A 21,579-nucleotide genomic window follows, 5' to 3' on the forward strand; every position below is an offset into this window, starting at 1 on the left:
GAAAAATGGAGAGAGGATGTATAAATGAGCTGCAGATTATGAGCCAGAGTTCCTCAAAGTGAGATTTAAGAGAATCAATAAGCGGTTAAACAACAGTCTACAGATTGCTTCCTCTAAATTTATATGATAACCTGATTTTCACACATACAGTATTTTGTATTTGTTTGTTTCAATGCATTTTCATTTTTCACTGTGTTTCTTTTTAATATTCAAAATATGCCCAGATATTTATTTTGAAAATTAAAATAATGAGCCATATTGTCGACAAAGGAAGTAAACGAGAGGAAGCTACACAAACCATTAAGAGGTTCTAGTGAGGGGGGAAAAATTAGAGAGTGAGGTGAGAAGAACATGTGAATGAGAAACGACACAAGAAATAAGTTGAAAAGGCAAAAAAGAATAAAAAAATACGGTAGAGAGAAGGTGAGAGCTTAGTGAGCCCTTTTCAGGTGAGGTCTCGCAGTGCTGAACATATGACAGAGAGGAGTGCCACTTGCTGTGGTAAAAGAAAGAGATGGTAGAAGGTGGGAAACAGGGAATCAGAGGAGGGGTGCAGGGGTGAGGAGCTATCCTGTGGGCCTCATTATTTTCCTGCTGTTAATTTCACTCGCACATTTTCTCACCCAAGTCCTGTTGATTGGAGAGAGGAATGCTTTGTCGTAGAAACAAAAGGACTCCTTATTTCAGCTGCAGTGCTGCAGCTAACATTGTGAAGAATGAGAGGAGGCATATGCAGGAAGACATAAAAACATGTATTATTTTTTTTTTATCTTCTTCGAGCCAAGTATGTGTTAGTGTGACTGTTGTTTGGGGGAGTTGGGAGATCCTGTTGTTTTACTTCCTGTCACTGATGACCTGATCCATGTTTAACCTTTGGCCCTGGGTCCCTTCCCCCTTGGAACCAACATGTCCTACACACACACACACACACACACACACACACACACACACGCACACATACACACATATGCACAGATTCACACAAACAAGTCATCCTAAATTAAGCCCACTGAGTGTACTGGCTGGAGAGGTAACACTAATTAGAGCCAATTGCAGTAAATTAGTCGATCCCCAAGACTATCTACTACTACTATCTACCCTAGAGAGATAGATGTGTTTTAGATGTGTACATGTGTTAACAAGCTTGCATTTGTCTACGCAGCATAAACAAGACACTAAATGCACCATCTAAGTAAGTGTCTGAGTGTATAATCTGCTACGTCTCAAATCTATGCCAGTGTGTGTACGCATATACACACACACACACACCTGTGCCCATATCTTGTACTGTAGGTGTGTGTGCCTGTGTGCTGGGGCAAGAGAGTCTGCTCTCTGTGTGCAGCCCATGAGTTATGGCACAGGGGGCTCTTTCATGTGCCCGAGGCTGGGAGAGGGTCTGAGTGGTCGGGGGGCTTGGAGCCAGGGCTCACACACTGCTGCCCACTGTCCAGAGCTCCGGGCAGCCAGTCAACACCAGGGAGGCCTGGCCCTTCTGCCCCTGCTCTGGGGAAGTGTTTCGGTGCCTGGGGTGGCAGCCCAAAGTGGCCGCCCAGAGAGAGCCAGGTCCTGTGCCCACTATGATGGTGCCGCTACAGGGAGGGCAAGGGTGGGGGGGCAGTGTAGCCCTGTAGGTGGCAAGGTAGTGCTGACAGCCCCACAGACTGGTGCCATTCCATCAAAGGTTATAGTGTAGAGTGTAGACAGGTAAGATTCAGGGGAAATTTTAAATTAGGTTCACATTGCCATTTTTGGACAGAAACAGGTATTATGCCATGTTCGGTTTATTAAACTGTTAGATGTTATTATTGTGTCAAGTCACTATTGCTAAACACAGAAGATCACAGAAGAACTTTAAGAAGACAGCAATACTTTTTAGACATAAAACAGTAAAAGTATGTAAAGAATGTGAGGTTGAAAAACAACACTATACAAACTCCTCTGGTGTTTATTTGGCTTTGGCTCCGGGACATTTTCTCAAAAAGGAAGTGAAAATATGCAAAGCCAAAGCTTCCGTTTTTTTTTTTTGTTTTTTTTTTTGTTTTTTTTTTTAAGAAGAAAATTTTCTGTGTCTGTCTCTGTCTTTGTCTTGTGATGTACGCCTCTTCAAATATGGTGATGTCATTTATTTGGGCTGTAGGTTGAATGACACCAAATGCCATATGCTCCGCAGAGCATGTGGTGTTTTCCACATGACTTGATGACATCATATTAGTCATCATTTGCCTAAAATAACTAAACTGAATAAGTAATCTATCATTTTAGAGATCAAAACAACAAAATCCAGTGGTATATTGATTCTCCTTTCCCTGAACCCTCTCTCTCTCCTCCCGCTTCTCCCCTCCCTTCTCTCCCTGTAAGTAAAGCCCGGATATCTCAGGCATCGATTCCCCTCAGGTGTCCTTCCTGTCTCCCTCTTTCCCTCCTTATCCTCAGGAGCCGGAGTGCCTGGTGCAACTGGCGGGCCCAGTCTAAGGTAGGATGAGAGAGAAGGGCTGAGATAACAATAAGGAGGAAGTGTGGGTGCTGCTGCAACACGATAGCTTTAGTCCTCATCTAAAACTCTGTGACCTCCTCCTTGCTCTTGCTCTGTCTTTCTGTCTGCTTGTCTCTCTTTCAATAACAAATACGTAAATTAGAATCTGTTGTTTTTTATATATATATATATATCTACCTATGTATCTCTCTTACTCTCTCCTGTTTGTGCTGCAGCTGTGTATCATAGACAATAAAATCATGATTACTGGAATTTGCTTCTTTATCTCAGGTACATTCATACTGTCACTCCCCTCCCACTATCCTCTTACTTGCAATGACACTCACTGGGCACAGTCATGAAAAAGGTCAAAATCTGCTTCAATTGTCCAATCGATTCCTTGAGACTCTTTATGTCACATTACTCTGGCCACAAATGACTGTGTTTGATAAAGAGCACTGTGGAAAATGGTTGAAAGCATTACTGTGGATGTCAGACGATAAAGACGTGGCAAAAGCAATGAAGCGGGCCTGTGTGTAGACAAGGTGTGTGTGTGTCTGCGTGTGTGTTTGACCTGTGATCCAGGGGCCACGCTAGCAGCATATGGATCCAATTGGGCTGCCAGGAAGCTGACAAAGTGTCAGTGGTCAGTCGTGCCACAGGAAGTGATCGATTGTGGGCCTTGAGGGCAGTGAGAGAGTTCTGTCTTTATCTATTTCCTGCCACAGACCATATTGTCTGCTTGAATCACATTGTCCACCATTCATTATGTCTCTCTCAAGTAATGCCAGCTGTTAAAAAGTGTCTTGCAAGAATTCTGTCGTTTTAATGTGCTGTTTGGCCGGGGGTTTTTCTCAAATGACTATGTATCGCTGGTTTAAAAATGTATCTTTTGTGCTAAGAGGAAAGCTACAGAAGTCCTACTGTTACTGATTTAGCTCAAGAAAAATACTGTTTCAGTGTTTGTCTCCGAGGCTGTCCCTCATCTCCACCCTGTTGGCCCAGTCCAGTTCACTTTAGACCATCCTATCTCTGTTTGGTTATTTGTTTATGTTTTCTCTCACCCTGCCTCTCCGATGCTACCACCCTCTGCCTGGTAATATTCCACTGCCAGTGAGCTATACTGGGTGGCATGGTGTGAGCAGTTGGGTGTGTGAAGGGTGCTAAAGTTGTGTGTAGGCCGCAGCCCTCAGAGCAGGCAGTGATATGCAGAATGGGTTTTGAGAATTACAAATGTTCTCATGCAAATCCCTTTTTGGAAAAATCCTCCAAGTGCCCTCACACTGGTTCGTTAGATTGAGGGGAAACAAACCTGCCATTATAAGCCAATGGAACACTTCCACCCAAAGCAATAACTGTGCTATCCCCGCATACACTCCTCTGTCCCCTAGTTCATATTGCCCAGACTCCCAGAAGACCTTCATTGTTGAGGGCTGCGTGGGGTGTAGGGTGTTTCTCCTTCCTCCCCCCCCTCCACCCCTCCTTTCCCCCCACCCTCATACTCATCCATCCTCCCATCCCCCAGGGACTTACCTGTCTGTTGCGTTCATCCATAATCCGCGTGATCTGAATCTTTTTCCTCCCCATCGTCCCCGTCTCTTTCTTTCTCTCCTCTTACTAAAGAACTTTATGCTTTCTTCTCTCTCCTCTTTCTTCTGCTTTCTCTTCTTCACTCTTCTGCTCTTCCTTTATCTGTCTTTTTTCTGCTTTCTATTTGTTCCAATCAACTCAAAGATTCCAGCATCCGTACCTGCAAGAAAAAAAGAAAGAGGGGAGGGGGAGAAGAGGATGAGCATTAAATGAAATGAAATATGGCAAAATACTGAGAGAAAAAAATAATAAAAGTGGCATCATGGCAGCCACAAGGGAGGGTGAAGAAAGACAAAGAATCTGTCAACAATGTTGTGAGAACCGCTGTGTTTTTCACTGTCGATATCATGCAAATCAGTTTTTGCATTTTTTTCCCAGGCACCGACTATGAGAGGAGACAGCGCTGTCAGGATCTCGCCTCGTTCACAGAGAGTTTGACAGTGTTTTGGAAGTGCCGCTAACTTAAACGCTCTAATCACCAACACTGTAACATTACCTCCAGACTGAGAAATACATTTTGTTTCTTCCCACGAAACTGCACTGTATTGACAGAGGAACTGCCAGACGTTTTCTACTCTATCTGCAGCTCAGCTCCAAAATGGCAGACGGGAGTCGCAGGATAGAATACAGATGTAAAACTGAGCTCAGCCTTGCCACGTTCTGGCGCAACAAAGCCAAAAATAAAGAAGAGAAGATAAAAAGTGCCATGAGTGATCTTTTGAAACATGGTAGACGGACAGTTCGTAGTGACAGAAATCAAACAAAATTCCAACATGAATTTGATCCAGCTGGAGATATTGCATGTCAATGAGGGCATCTGAGGAGCATCTGAATACATGCACTTGTCTTTGTGTGCATGGCTCAGTGTGTGTGTGTGTGTGTGTGTGTACCTGTGTTTGAGGAGTGGAGGCCAGCAGCTGAGGAGCTGGACTGCATGTGCGAAGAAGAAAGCTGCGCTCCAAAAAGTTTGCGTCAGTGAGTGTCCGTGTGTGTGTGCATGTGTGTGAGTGTGCACGTGTGTGTGTGTTCTTGTGTGAGCTTGGCTAAGCCAGAGCTCCAGTGCATCTCTCCAGAGTGCTAAAGTAGGCCAACCCAATCTATCTCAGGGAGGAGCAGAAGAACTGTTGTTGTGTTTTCTTTTGACAGTAGAGGTGATAACGTCCCTCGTTATGCAAATGAGCATCCCATTATTTAAGCTCAGTGCAATGCAGGGGAGCTGTCAGCGCCGTCACATAAAAAAAAAAAAAAAAAAAAATCCTCCATCTACCCTGCCTTTTTTTCTCTACTTTCCCCTTCTTCTCTCTTCTCTCCTTTCTGAACCAGATTTCCGGCACCTGGCAGCACAAGCATCAGACATTGATGTGGAAGACGACACTGCTTCACCAAAAGACATGTCACTCTCAGTCTCTCTCTCTATCACTCTCTCTCTCCCTCTCTTTTCTCCCATACACCCTTGCTCTCTTCCTCACTCTCTCATATTCTCTCTTTTGCACGCTGCCGCACACATACATGCACATTGTACTGCACTTCCTTTCGCCTTCCTTTCCTTTTTTTTTTTTTATCTTCACCTAACCTGAATCCATGTATTTATTGAGTAACATGCATGAGAAAGCACAAGAAAGCTCTAAACCCCTGAGGTGAGTGCAGCACATTGCTGTGCACTTGACCTCTTTCTTCTAGAGAGTAGGACATTGATAATGAAAGCGCGTAATAGGGACATCCAGATACTGTGGCTCTTAGTGACAGACCAGGGCCTGTAACAATAGTACATAACTCTAGATCCTTTAATTTGCAACAGAAAACACAGGCTGTAGTACAGTAGTACAGTATGGATGTCAAGTTGTGTTAAGTGTTATGTGTAGTTAGGGCTAAAACTAGTATGATAATGTTGGTATTGTGAGCCTTTATGAATATACTGATTTCGTAAATATATTGAAATTTTAAGAACTAAAATTGCATCAACCATTATAAGCCGCTCTGCCAAAAAACCTCCATCATACAAAAATGAAAAACAAAGTGAAACAAAACAATTTCAACAATGATGAAATGCATGACAAAAAACTTCCTGAGTTGATGGTTTGGAATACACCCACTTATGGAAGAAATGAGATACAGACATAAACGCATCTTTTGGCAGTTAGGACAACAGCCGGACTGCACCACCATCATAATAACAAGATCTAAAATAACTCTGTGGCAGCTCTGAAGAGGCTATCCAAAACATTTTAGCATTGCTCTGCGCAAACACACCCATCTGTAGACAGAAAAACAAAGAGCTGCCCTCTGGAAAAAAACAAAGAAGGATGTTGTCAGACAAACTAGGATTACAAGCCAACACTGAGGAGCTTGGCACAAGACAGCCAGACAAGGATATCAATCAAGCCGGCATACCTCAATCACAGGCTGACAGCATCATCCCCTCCCAGTCTTTGTACTCAACACTACCCAGCCCGGGCATCGCTCCAAACAAGGAGGCGTTACCTCTGTGATCCCTGCCTCCTGGCCTCCACCTCCTCCTCGTTCCTCCCACAGCCCACTGAGCAGAGCTGAACCTCTCAATGTCAACACCCGCTGGGGCAACACCTTAGGCCTTACGTAACATTAACGCTAAGACTAAGCCCGTGTCCTGAACATTTAATCCCTGCTTTTGGCTCCCAGCACCTGCCAACACTCCCTGAGGTGAGGCTCTGCTGCCGCTTAGCCCCGTGTCAGTGACTCCCCTACTCAGCCACCTCCCCTTCCCATCCCTTCTCACTCTTGCCTCCTCTACCTCCTCCTACACAACGATGCGAGTTCCCTTCCCTCCGTCCCCACTTCTCCCCCTCCCCCCTTTCCTCACACCCGCCCCCGTCCTATACGAATGCCAGGCAGTTCCTGGATAAGAACTGAGTGCCCACCTCCTCATCAGGCTCTCTTCCCTCTCCTTCTCTTGTGTTGGATAGAGCATCAGTTGACTCAACAGATTACCACTGAATCACTCAATCCAATTTAGCCCCATGACGCCAAGACAGTGAAATGGAGAGAAATGCAGGAAACAGGCACCGCTTATTGAACATGGTCAAGCAGCACAAGGCAGTAATCCTCAGCAAGAATTTTTCACAAGGGACTGACACTGACACCTGACCTTGAGAGGGCAAACGAGGTGAGAAAGTAGCGAGGGGCAAAATGAAGACACACAGAGAGACAGATAGAAAGAACTAACAAGCTTGTACACATTAAGCCAATTTACTAATCCCAAGTAAGGCGTGGGGAGAGAGGGAACGGCATATGGAGAAGGAAAAATACACACAAGAGTTTCTTTATCTTCTCTGCCGAGCCTGACTAATGGCATGCTTGCATTCACACTAGCCTGGTAACTGGAAGGAGGCCGGAGCGGGCGACTGCTAAGGTCAGAGAGCACGCTGGCACCATGCAGACAGAAGGACAACGGTTGCTCCTCTGCTTGTTTTATATCCTGGGTCCCAACTCTCCGTGCTTTGAGTTGGAGAGGTGACAATGAGAAGGAGAGCGGAGAGAGGAAAACAGATAAATGGAGAGAAGAGAGGGAAATGGAGTGAAGCATAAAGAGGGATCTTTTGAACAGGCACCAGGCCTCTCCAGGGGGAGGGGAAGAGCTGTACCCACGACCCTCCCATCTGTTAAGCAGACGGACAGAGAGAGAGAGAGAGAGAGAGAGAGAGAGAGAGAGAGGGAGAGAGAGAGAAGGATGAAGGTTGGGGGAGGATGGGAGAAATGGAGAGGGAGCAGCGATTCAGCACATAGTTCTAATGAGCATTCTCTCTCTCTCTGTGTCTCAGAAGTGGAGCTGAGAGGACGATGAGAACATATACACTCAGTGCACCACAAGGCTTGATTCTAGGTCGCCTCTCTCCCAAGTGTTTAGTCACTAAAAACTAATATACAGCACATGGCGCTTTTTCACATTCTAATAGATGGTCTGTAGGGTGCTTGTTAATGTGGCTTTGTTATTGAGGACAGACACTGAAGACGACTCCTCTGAATCAAGGGGCCGACAAAAAGAGGAACTTTACCTTGACTCATGCCCGGGACTAATTCGTCACTATGAGAGACAGCCACATAGTTTTGTTTGTGAACCAGGAGAAGGGACGTGACATGAACCGTACTCTAGTTCCAAGAACAAAAGTTGCGCGCAATAGTCTATCAGATTATTTCTGCATTCAGAGAATTGTGAGGGAAAATGTTAAGACCGAAACCGGCAGTCCTTTGCATGCAACGTGTGCAGAATTGTGCTGATGCTGATATTCTCAAATCCTAATTCTACATGTTATAGCAAATTGGGGAAGGTGATTTATCATGACAGGATTGGTGATGTTTTTCCAAGAAACCCCACCTCGACAGCACAGCCGCGGCCCATGGTACATCTGCAACACATTTGGTAATAGCATGTGTCCTGAAATATATATATATATAACACCAGTATCCCCTATCCTCCTAGGAAATGTGGTTGTGAGGATTTGAAATAACATATTACACTGCAGTAAGTAAACCTTTTAGGAGGTGTATGGTACATTAAATAAACGCTCTCTCTTTTTAAATAAACTCCCATTTCCTTGAAAAGGAGGACGAAAAAAAGCGTTTTAATATAGTTTTCCAAATACAATCTGAATGTCAGTACACACTCGCAGTGTTCTGTTTTTACTTGAGCATTTCTGTCATGTAAAAGATTTTTTTTTCCTTGAGAACGTTTAAGTTTTTTTGTTTTTTTACCCCGGATGTGTAGATGTTTGGAGGTTTCTTCTTTGTGTTTTTGCTGTAGTTATGTGTGCATGAGCCAGTATAAATGTGGGTGCATTTGAGTGCATTTGCAGTATGTGTATGTGCTTTTTGATTTGGAAATAGTGGTACACAGCCCTTTATCGCCTGTAAGGATGGATGGAGATATACCAGGAGAAATGAGAGGAGGGGAAGGATCAAGCAAAGGAGCAAGTCGATGGCCAGGCAGGATGGGAACAGAAAAATGTGTATCAGGTCTCATTGTGCCTCTAATGTCATTACAGGCAGTGACTCCTCTATGTGGCACACTGCACTCCCCATCTGTCACAGCGAGATAGGCAGGGTGACGAATGGCTATCACTGCTACTTCCCTCACCCCCCACCCGACACACACACACACACACACACTCTAATGTCTGTGTCTTTTTCGAATGCTGGGGGAGAAGAGTGACCTAAACCTGGGCGGTATCCCATGCGTAGGTGGGCCTCTATGGCTCTGAATCTCAGCAGATATTAGGGCTAATTTAACATGTTAGCGGCTAAGGAGATTAACAACATGTACATCTGGGGATTAGAGTGATAGTGGTGGATCATCTTATAATGTGTTCATTCCTTTTTTTTCCAGTGAGGGTTCGAGCTAAACTTGAATTTGAGAGGCTGCAGTGTGTGTGTGTTCTTATGTGTGTGTTGGAGGATAAATCTTCACCTGTCTCTCTCTATTAGCTCAAGGTTTAGTTGGATCATTAGCAAGACAGAGATGTTTTCACATGTATTCTATTTTCAATCTCTATGCGCCTTAGAACTGAGACACCTGTCTATTGATGAGGAGGAAAGTGAGCCAATACCCTGTGGTTGGCGAGCGTTTTATGCACTCTGTCAAGCACTCATAAGTGTGATTGACATCATGGAACAAAGTATACTGTCATAAGTAGTGGCTCAAGTGCTATAAGATGAGCTCTCAATTCCTCGCCAACCCTAGTTCAACCAATTTCTCAACTTAAAACTTCATACTTCAACTCTAAACTTAATTGATTTTCATACTAATGAGACTCCGCCAGCACTGTTTCCCCTCTTATCCTTCAATCCAACAGCTCTGCCCCGGGGTCTTGGAGGACAGAAAGACAGGAAACACACACACATACACACACACAGACAGCTCAGCGGAAGGATGTGACATCAGCAGGCAAAGACAATCAAAGGTGCTAAAGGTGCTTCCTTCCCTAAATCAGTCTGTTCACAGAGCATACATTGGGAATCAAAACCTTATCGCCACTTTTCCCTTATAGCTGCAACAACAAACGATGAGGACTGAAGCAATACGCTCTCGGAATTTGGATTACTACACAGTAGGCCTGACTTTGACTTCCCTTTAATATGTCTTTTGCTTAAAAGTTTTCCGTGAGCCAACAGACAAGTTGTTAAAACACTGACTTGGGAAATTGGTTGAAAAGCTAAAACTACATAACAATTCTGATTTTTTAATATAATAATAGCTTCCACTGAAAGAGCTATTAGTGCATAAGAAATAGAGCCTCTAAAACAGCAAAGATTTAGATTTTCATGTTAAATGTAATATAAAGGTATACATATGAATCAAACCCTTAAACAGCTTACAGTGTTATATTAACTGTTCAACATTTGAGTACCCTGTCTTAAATAAAATGGAAATACTATTTCCTCAGCTGGCCACTGTGGCATTTCATTATGGGTCAAAAGAAAATCCATTTTCTACTCAGGATCCTGTCTGTTTGCAGTTGTGTTTTCACAGAAAACTATCACCTATATAATTTCCTGTCATGGACATAAGAACACTTTCAGATTTTGAGATAATCAAGTTTTCTATGATTCAGTTAGGTATATATTTTTAGATTTAGATATTTTATTGTACATAAAAAAGCCTACTCCAGTGTAATATCAGGTAATTTTAATGCAGGTAGAACTGGAGGTAGAAAAGTATGGAGCCCTGCCTTCGTTTGGGCAGCTGCACGTCTCACTCAGCACCAGCAAACAGGGGCCTTGGGCCATCAGAGCCGCAATGGAGACAGGTAGCCATCCGTCAGAGCCAGTATGGAGACAGGTGAGAGCCATCTTTCCATAGCCCATTGCTGACTTCCCCAAGGACAAAATGACTTGACACAATGCGTCAACCCCCTCTTTGAAAGGAGGCCAAGGGCTGTAAAGCCGCAGCTGCTAGGCCAAAAGCAGACGAGCAAGAGGGCACACGTGAACCCGAGGCAAAGCTAGAATGGCAGGGATAGGGAGAAAGACTGGCTGTTGTGGTTAAAGAGGCATTCCCTGTCGATTGTCAGCAGCTTTTTGTTGTGACAGTGGCTTATCGCAATGAGTGATTAATAAACTTAGACCACAATGACAAATTCGCCACACACATACCCTTGTGCCAAGGTGGAAAAAATGGTATCAGAAAAAAGGAGAAGAAAAGAAAAAAGCAGAAGCAAAGGCAAGCCACAATTTGGAGAGGCCCCGGAAAGGCTGGAATGAATCACCATTTAGTGCATTCAGTCTTTCCATGGCATGAGCATAAGGAGGGGCAATAGACGCACTCAAGTATAAAGCGGAGATAAAGAAGACGATAGAGAGAAAAAAAAATCAACTTAATAGAAGTACAAGATGCAAACATAGAGAGAGGAGTTAAGTAGAAGAGAAAAAAAACGAGAGGTTTTAAAATGGTTTTGAATATGGAAGTGGTGCAGATTGTGGTGATACACACATCTGATGTTTAAACACAAATAACTGTGCTTAAGTTTCGCTTTATCACAATTTCTTTCACTTCTTCCTCTCTTTCCCTCTCCCTCACTCTCTGTCTCTCTCTTGCTTTCCAGTCATTGTGAAGTCAGTTACAAAGCTCTGCCGCAGGTCATGTTTTCCAGAGACTGTAAACCACTGTCTCATTTCACATGTTGCCCGATGCACCACAGGACCCAGGTGGGATGGGAACCGAAAATGAACGCACACTGGTACATGAATGATCACACACTCACAAGTGCACCTCTATGTGCACAGATAGGCATCCCCTGCTTATCTATTCTGCAAAAAGAAAAAACAAACAAAAAAAAAAAAACTATATAATGAAAAATTACCATTGCAGTGGAATTACAGTATAAACCCTTCAATGAGTGTAGCCAGCCCCCACAGGAACAGCCGGGAGTCATGTCACTAAGAACACAAAGCACTGACATACGGTTTTCACCCAATTATGTTCCCTGCCGTGTATGACAATGTCTCAGGATGTTAGCAATGTTCTCCAGTGGGGAAAGAAGGGCAGAGAGTGTGTGTACATGTGCGTATGTGTGTGTCAGAGGCTGGAAACTGAGGCTAAGGGTTCAGTGCTGCATGGGCCACACACTTACTTATGTTCAAACACAGCTAACTTCCCAGTAGTCGCGTGCCCCGACCCTCTCACCCCACCCCACCCTGCACTGTATCAACACCAGACATCACGGTTAAGACGATCCGCTGATGATTTCATCACACCCCCAGCCTTTACTCTTTTTCTTTGCCACAGCATTCTAATCACCCTAATTAAAAGCTTTGTTCATTTAGAAATCTCTGATGACAATTTGTTTCACTCTACCCTACAGCAGTGGTGGCTGTGAAGAGAGGAGAATTAAATTTGATCTTCTGACAGCAATTATTAAATGCTCCCTCCTGGCCTCAATTAAGGCCCGCAGGCTAATGCTAACATGGCTAACCCTCATGCAACCACGAGGTGCCGGCGCACTTCCTTTTTCTTCACAAGCTTCATTTTGTCATCCATTTCAGCCGGTGTGTATCTGTGCGTGTCTGTCAACTCGGTGGGTTTATGGAAATGTGTGCTTGCTTATGTGTCGTTATCTACTTTGCATACTTGCTGATGGGAAGAGGTAAATAAAATGATTTCCTTTTTCGGGTGTTTGTTGTAACTAAGTCAGCATGTTGGGACTGGCACATCTATGAGGAAGTTGTGGAATTCACTATTTGTCCTTTTCTCGCTTAATCAGCAAGTTTGGATTCCACAATAATACAATTACGCGAAGTGATGATTTTTAAGGGCATAACCACAACAAGCAAACATCGAAAGTGTTGATACATTAAAGATAATCTTGTTGAGGGTCTCAAGTAGATAAAAATCAATAAACCAGACACTTGTCATAATTTACATCATTCTGTATTTAACTTTGTGTTCAGTTTCAGCGGTGTGTGTGTGTGTGTGTGTGTGTGTGTGTGTGTGTGTGTGTGTGTGTGAATTGATGTAACAAATTTAACACTTAAAAAAAACTATTCAATTCTAAATGGATGACACTCTAAACGAAACTGCCTCTCCCTGTGGTTGTGACAGTCCAACAGAATTACATGTCATGGTCGCAGCCTTGCTGAGCTGAAGTGAGAGCCACAGCTCTGCTTTGAGTCTATGCACAGCGTGTGGGTAATTTGCAGAGAAGTAGAAGGTTGCACACTTCAACAAGGATGTCCTTCATAGATTCGACCTTCTGTTTTTTTTTTTTTTCTTTCTCCAGTCCCTGTGCTCTGCTAGGAAACCGAGTAACCTAGATCGTAGAGTATGGAGAGAGGGGGATTGTGACAGAGAGAAAGAGAGAGAGACAGAGAGAGACAGAGACAGAGAGAAACTGAGCAAAAAGAAGCATGATTGAGGGGAGAAAGAGTCAGACTTAGACTCTCCACCACCCCACCAAACATTTAAAAAGGAAACAACAACAAAAAAAAACTCCACTGAGATGATGTCAGGTTCACTCCTCTTTTTTCTGCTTACCACAAGCTGATTGTGCTGATTATTGGTGAGCATTGTTTCCCTGTTGACGCTGTGCATCATTAAACAGAGATTGTTCCACTGTTGGTGTTTGTTTAAGCAAGGCTGGTATAATGTTTCCAGGCACTGTCTCCTCACCACAGACACACACACACATGCACAGCCCCCCACACACAATGTAAACTTGAGACAGAAGTTGTATGCACTGCATCTATAATTTATGTTACTCATGTGCTTTGTTTCAAATCAAATTTGGGTACTTTTGAGAAAAAAAATCAAAAAGCAATATCTATTGAAAACATTTCCAATCTCTATAGTGAAAAATAGACATTGCGAGTACAAAGTTGGGAAAATTATAAATCTTTTTCAGCACATAGCTTATACTCTTCTACTGCTGAAGTGCTTTACAGTTCCCAGGGGAGCATTGGTGGTGGGGTGTGTGAGGCGAAAGGTTGTATGGAGTGTGGAGGGCGTGTGGCAGCATACGGTACCTACAGATCAGCCTCTGTTTAGGGGAGTGGCCCCACCAAGGCCAGAGCCGGGCCAGACCCAGTCCAAGCCTCTCATTAGTCATCGGCTGGGTGCCGCGCTCCTTTTTGGAGTGGTTAAGGGGGAACTGGTTAGGGTCTGGCAGTTCCACTGTACTCCACTCCCAGCACCATCACAACCCGACCTCATCAAAGCGAGCGCTCGTAATTTGTCACAGAAAGCAGCCAATTAACATATGTTAAGGGAGGAGGGAGGACGAGAAGAAGGGAGGAGAGGAGGGGAGGGCGAGAGAAAAAAGATAGCGTATGATTAAAGAGTCTGCACAGCTGCACAAAATCAAGATGGCAAAGAGAGGTTTGAAAGAGACCTCAGACCCAGTAATCTGATAAAGCTTACTGTTACTTAACCCCCATAAGCAAGAGAGAGAGGGAGAAAGAGAGAGGTGGAGAATGAAATAATAGAGACAAACAAATATTAAATTACTGCTGTGAAGCTACAAGCTTTGGCAGAGTGCCTCTGCTCTCAATATGTGGCTACAGTGAAGGCCACTGTATCACACGGAGATGACCCCTCTCGCCAAAGCACTACTGCTGTTTGACCACACTCTATTTTTAGCTCAGCGCTCACCATTGTGTTTGACGTAGTTCACAGTTAAGCTAAAACTGCCAGGAACTTCTTTTTTTTTTTGTCACTTTTACTACTTTTTCATACCAAAATTCGAATGTCTGGTGCACCACAACAATTTAGCTCCCTTTCTCATGAAACTAAAGGTGTTTTTCATTTATTTCTATGTTACAAAGTCTCAGACAAGTTGCTTACATTCTGACTTGTTTGTTTGCTTTCAAATTCGTGTTCCTCATGGTTGATTTTTAACATGCTGTGTGTGGTTATTTATGCATGTGTGCACGCCTGTGTGTGACTATGTGTCTACGTGTGTGTGTATGCGTTTGTATGCCTGTTATTGTTGATGTTGTTGTTGTAGGAACGTCTTGTGAAGTGAGTTGTGTGATATTTTGCCTTGTTGTTGGATATGGTGGCAGGTTGAATGCATTAGCAGTGTACGCCGTTGCCATTCTGTGTACTGTCGTCTCTCAGCCACCTCTGCCTTGTTTCTCTACTGCGACTGATCACACGGGCTGACAAGCAGGTTTGGGTCTTCGTCTGCCGTGCCATCCTTCGCTACGTGGGCTCCGACTCTTTCAGCAAGCAAAATAAGAGAGGCGCGGGGAGGAAGCTTTAAACAAATTTGAGTGATTTTGGAATTGTATGTCAAGTCATGGGGAAATCCCCCCGAACAAAAAGTCTGAAAGAAAAATTGAACAATGGTTCCCTATTTCTAATTCAGTTGTTTGAATATAAAAATTGTTATTATTATTATCATTATTATTAGAAAGTGAGAACTGTTTTGACCGAAATCAGAGACGAAAATGGAAAGTAAAACCACAAATGGTCGACAGAGAAGCGTAGCCTACACTGTATATATAAATCATGACATTCTTTTTTCTTCCTCTTCCTTTCTCTCGCACTCTTATCTTTGCCATCAAGCATCAATCGTTATTTATTTATTTTTCCTATTTGGGAAGTAAAGGGCCGGAGTGGAGGAGCGGAGGAGTGAAGGAGTGGGGGATGGAGGGACGGCGGACAGAGGGGGTGGCGGCGAGTTGTGCTTGGTTCACAAGCCCTGCTGCTTGGTTGAATTTTTCTCTTCTTTTCTCCTCTGCATTGCGAGCTGGTGGTTCAGTGAAGGACCTGGCTGCCTGGAGTTCCCCCCCTCCACTCAAATCCCTCTGCTGCGAGCACAGCTGCACCGTTCACATAACCTCGCCTGCCCCCTCCTACTCCCCCCCCAGCTAATGATAGCAGAGCACGTCCCCTCCACAAGGCAACAGCTTTTTCCACTTCATGTACATACACACACACACACACACACACACACACACAAACTTGGTGCACACGCACACAAGACTATTGGACACACACACAGACTAGTGGGCACAACATATCCCTTTTCCTTGTCTTGGTTCCTTCACTTCATTTTTTCTCATATCACTCAATTTCTTCCCCTTCTCTTCACCCTGAGAAAAATTCCCCGGCCTTATGACCCAGGGAAGGCCTGAGAACGTTAGCCCCCCCTACCCACACACACACACACACACACACACACTCTTAACCCTCCCCTCCAAATCCAAACTCCCCGTTTTTCTTCCTCTGTACAACCCTGCACAGCAAGTGACCTGCATCACAGCTGTGTGTGGGAATTTGTATGGGTGGGTGTGTTTGTAGGAGGGTTGAGTGTGTGAATGTATGTACTTGCACATACCTGCGTACGTCAGTGTTCACACTGCATATGGCGTCTGTACATTGCTGCATAACTGTAAGTGTTATGTTCATATTTCTATTGTGTGTATCTATGTGAAGGGGGGGGGGGGGTGAGGGCAGCTCTGGGCTTCTGCTGCGCCTACTGTGCATTATCCCAAATAAACAACTCATTACACGTGTACTTAACCAAGGGGAGCTGGCGAGCATTGGAAGCTAATCCCTGTTATCGTTCCCAGCGTTTCTCTTCCGATTAGGCTACAGGGAAGAGGAGCCCAAGAAGGTAGGCTGCTCAGTGCAGGAGGAGGAAGAGTGAGGAGGAGGCGAGAGGGAGAGAGAGAGAGAGAGAAAAAAAAGAAAAGTATTTGAGTTAACTTCCCACAAGTGCCCTTCTTACTTATAGTATCCTTTCTCACTCTATCTTTCTCTCCCTCTCCCACTACTCTCTTGCCTTCTCTCCTTCCTTCTCCCTGTGGATTTTGCACTGCTCTTCCTTGTTTTCGACCATCTCTCAGAACTGGGTCATCGACAGACTGTGCGGCAGCATTTTGAAGAACATGGGAGGGGAAAAAAAAGCGTGTTCTTTCTATGAGAACAATTCAAGGCTTCTTTAACAAGTAGCCCGCTTATCAAATTAAGCTGTCAAAAGCACATTAATAACAGGCAGCACAATTCCCTTCACAGAGAAAGGGGGGGGGGAAGCACATTCGAAAAAAAGGAATGATTTCTCTTTCACTGTGTAGAGATACCAAGGGCATTAATGATTTTCAAAGATTTCTCCCTCTCTATCTCTCTCTCTACATTTCTCTTTCTCTGTCCCACTCTTAATATGATTATGGGGCCCCTATTATGAGGGGCCAAGATGCAGAGTGCCACTCATTTAAATGGTGGACAATATCTCTGGCTCAGATACAGCAGGGATGATGCTCATGTTTAATAGAATTACAGGCTTTTTACGCGTGCTGACTTTTCACTTTCTACAAGACAGATTCAAACATTTGTGCTGGATGACAGTTAAACAGATAAAAGAGCATCTGAGGGTGATAATGCGGATTCAAGACCAAATAAGAAGATGGTTCGATGGAGGAAAATGAAGCCAAATAACCATCTAACTATTAAAAATTAGTTTGACCCTGGACAATCTGGATCTTTTCATGAATAGATAACTGTTATATTGTAAAGTGTAAACAACAAAATAAATCCATTCCACACCCAAGTCTAACAACATCATTATCAGTAAACCAATAGTTTGTTCACACATTCTTTCTTTTATTGAGTGTGAGAGTCATTCCAAAATTCTCATTACTCTCAAAAATGTGGAGCCAGATCATCCTGTAAGAAAGTGAGAGCAGAATGTGAGGGAAACAGTGTACACCACCGAGGCAAAGAGAGAAAGTTAACACTCTCAGTGCTGTTCGCATGGCATATGCCTGAGATGTAGAAATTAAATTAACAAGACACTTCGGCATACAGATGGCAGACAGGAGAGAAAACTACCCTATGACCTTACACTAATAGATCGTCGCAAAAACACAGTTCTCATTTTGAGGACGTTCTATTGTGTTGCCATCTTGACACTCCTCTGAAAGCCTCATACTGTGCTCTGTGTTTGTGAAAAGAAATTAACTTGTGGTTTTCTTGAATGTTTTACGAAATCTGACAGTGTCAGCAAAGGCTTCTCTTACTGAACTGCGAGCCCTTTTGTATTTTACTACAGAGACTGATTTTCTCACACCCTTAATTTGAGTCCCATCCTGTTTGCTTGGCCCCTGAGGGGGCTGCTCGGAGTGGGCCGGCAGTGGATGGATGTGACGTGGAGGCACTGGGACTCTGCTGTAGGGAGGCTGGAGCCACGACAGGTATCCCCCGCACTTCCTCGGCTATTTATAAAATCATGAGTCCAGCACAGGGCCAAAAATAAGACGGAGGCCATTTTTATCCCAAATAATAAAGGCGGCTCACTGCCTTGCTCACACACATTAATGCTCACACACAAACACATACCAGGAGCAGAAAAATATCCATCCATACCGCACAATGTCCTGCATACAAAAAATTAACGACTACTAAAAAAAACCTTACTATACCATGAAACCATCTCTGTCTTTCCATTGAGCATGCTCAGATGTATACACACACACACACACACACACACACACACACACACACACATACATCCAGCAGACAAAAGTCAATATCAAGGCTGAGCTATTTCTGTAGAGAGCACTATTTAGGAAGTGTGGGCTGGGTGCCAGTATTCTCCTCAGTATCGTCTGGGCGTCATTGCGCTGCTGCTGTTATACAAACTCACCTCTTTCCTCTCTCACCCGCTCCTCACCCTTTCCACCCAACCCTTGTTCCATTGTCAGTACTCTCTCTCTCTCTCCCTCTCTCTGTGTTCTCCTATACACACACACACACACACACAAGGTTATTTGTTTTTCCACTGGGTCGAACCACAGTGCCAGGTGAAAGCATCTATTGGCAGGATAAAGAGAGTGGCTGGTTTGAGATCACAAGGCCCCACTCTGCCCAGCAAACCTTGAAGTGAAGCGCCGGGCTGGAGTTTCAAACAAAGTGCCCCCTCATTCATTATACATGCAACTGCACTGAAAATCTCCTTCCGCAACACCATCTCTTCTCCTCTCTCTCTCTCTCTCTCTCTCTCTTTCTCCCTCACTCTGCCTCTCTAGACCTCTCTCTTTCTCTCTATCTTCCTCCCTCTCTCCTCACATCGTTCCTCTCCCTTTTCTCTCGTTTTTTTCCAGACAGAGCATCCATAAAGTATGAATAAAATTAATGACATCACGAGCTGCACTTTGGAAGAGCCACTGTAGGAAAAAGCCATACATCACGGGGCAGAAGGAGTCGGGCCGAAAAAAAAAAAAAAAAGAAAAAAAAAAGAAAAATTGACAGAGAGAGAGAAAAGGGGTGTGTGTGGGGGTGGAGAAGGGGGGGAGTGTTGCTTCACCCATCTACGCCCTCAGGGCACTTCATATTACTGTATGTTATTGTGTGTTATTAAGTTTTATTTCAAATTCACTTTAGCTGAAAAGTTTGAACATGCTCGAAGAAATAAGGCATGTTGATCAAATTCTTTTTTGAATTTCTTCTAGCAGCTCCCTTTTTCTTTTTCTACATGTCTTTCTTTGTCCGGCTGTCTCCTGACTCTTTTTGGTCAGCTGAGTAATGTAAGCGTTTGAGACAGTCCTGTGCTGCGCATTCTTTTACAGGCTGGCCTTTGGTGTGGGAATGGCACAGATGACAGTGGAAAGGAACACTGGTGTGGACTTTGGCAGGACACTGGCTGGTTAAGCTGTGTGCTCTACGGAAGAGGGAGAGCACTGAGCGTGGATTCTTATATAGCTTTTTCTCGACTTAGACGGTGTTAACAGCATTTTCAACAGCGCCGTCCCCTCGGAGTTGAACAGCGAACCGACGTTACAGACTTCGCCAAGATACTGTATCTCTGACTCTATGGTGAAAAATAAGTATCACATTTAAGACGGTAATATTCTTCCTTAAAGCAGTAAAAGAGATAGATGTAGCAATCATGCTGTCTAGAATTGAAAATTTAGTTTGACACTGTTTCACTGTATAAGAGCAACATCACACAAAAGCCTGACTGGGTAAAATTTTAGTCCTCATTCCTCTGAATGCATGTGTGAACACAAGATCTGCTAAAAATACCCGATAGCAGTGTGACGCTCACCAGCAGCGTGGATGGGGAGCAGTGGCGGCAGCGGCGCAGATTGTGGCAGCCGAGTGAGCAGGGGTTTCAGATGGATGTGAGCTTGTGTGAGGCCAAGGCACAGAGCTACCTCTGTGCGTCTCACCGGACTATGTTGCAGAATGACTCGGCTATGTTGCCGTCGTGACAAAGATAAATTACAGCCACTGGAAAATATTTCTACTTTTTTTTCTCACTCTCTCTCCTTCTCTACACCTCTTTTCTTTTTTTTTGCCATTGGGTGTAGTCCAAATGTGTGCCACACCAAAGGGAGATGGTGAAGAGAGGGGGGGGTTCTCTCTGAAAATATATTAGAGGGTTAAAAAGTTGCCCCTCACTATTCACAGGTCAGTTACTGTGTTTTATCATGAAACATGCTTTCCGTCGCCAGGTTTATGCACATGGACAGCAAACATTTCTCCCTCAAACTAACTCCTAAAACTCACTTAAAAAGGATTCCCAGTTAATCCTGGATGCTGAGCAGGTATTACAGATTTACACTGTATCTGGTATTATAGACTATGTTGCCTGGATTCTGTCTGTTACACAGTTACTGAATAAAAATGAAAAATCTCACAGGAAGGCAGCTAAAGTAAGTGTCTGAGTGACTGTTGGGGAAGTTAATTAACTAATTTATGAACATGTTAACTACCATTTAACTCTCATTTCAACATTTAAGTCTTGATGCTGAGACATTCAGCCTGAACTGAACTATTCAATGTTTAGACAAAGAAATACAACCCTTGTTCTACTTTAAATGTTTTTCTTTGTCTTATCATTCAAAGTCCTCTGCTCCCTGCACTCCTCCAGCCTTCTTGCCTCCCAGGACTCTCTCCCTGTCCAAATATTTCAGGGAGCAGGCCTCAAGTATGGCGAGGTGTTTTGGGTGTCTCTTTAGGTGGGCTGCAGCTGACGATATGATTGTGTGGTCAGAACTGCTGAGCACAGACCACCCAGCAGGCAGCTGCTGCCATAATGACCAACAGGCCGAGCAGGAAACAGGAAGAAGAAGGCAGGATATCCTGTTCATCTAGATCAGTGTGTTAAGCATGACATCACGACAGCATCACCCTATGATAAAGGATACCTGATCGGAGGCTAAATATTTTGTCTTTCTGCTCTTAACTCATCTCAGCTCAAATAAATTTCTATCTACAGTTTCTGTGTGTGTGTGTGTGTGTGTGAGTGTGTGTGTCTCCCTGTTTTTTCTGTGCATCTGTCTTCTCAGTTTGCCTTTTCAGCCCTCACACTGACACTGTTTTCCAGACTGCTCCATCATCCCAGACATCAAATCCTACCCCTCTTCAGTGTGAGAATAAAGGAGAAAAAGAAATACACGCATTTTCATTTGAATATACACCAGCAACAACCTCACAAAACTCGAGACAAAAAAAAAAACCCCACAAAAGCACAAACATTCCGATGCGCAAACAGACACACAAACACAAACACACACACACCTCCCAGACACACAGCACATAC

At 44.0% G+C, this 21,579-nt stretch overlaps 1 protein-coding gene across 13 annotated transcripts in view; it reads right to left on the bottom strand.

Annotated features, from left to right (window-relative positions):
- The window catches only part of mef2cb (myocyte enhancer factor 2cb), a 75,917-nt gene that overhangs the window by 40,142 nt on the left and 14,196 nt on the right, over window positions 1-21,579 (bottom strand). For 12 of the 13 annotated variants that reach the window (XM_042421837.1, XM_042421845.1, XM_042421842.1 and 9 more), the window contains one exon: window positions 4,007-4,223. In XM_042421837.1, the coding sequence (XP_042277771.1) occupies window positions 4,007-4,060 (54 nt within the window). In that variant the 5' untranslated portion in view covers window positions 4,061-4,223. Of the gene's footprint in view, window positions 1-4,006; window positions 4,224-14,057; window positions 14,130-21,579 lie in introns of those variants that run through there. The other variant, XM_042421836.1, reaches the window with a different exon arrangement.

This window comes from Thunnus maccoyii, chromosome 9 (assembly GCF_910596095.1).
Source record: "Thunnus maccoyii chromosome 9, fThuMac1.1, whole genome shotgun sequence".
In the NCBI taxonomy this organism is placed as follows: domain Eukaryota; kingdom Metazoa; phylum Chordata; class Actinopteri; order Scombriformes; family Scombridae; genus Thunnus; species Thunnus maccoyii.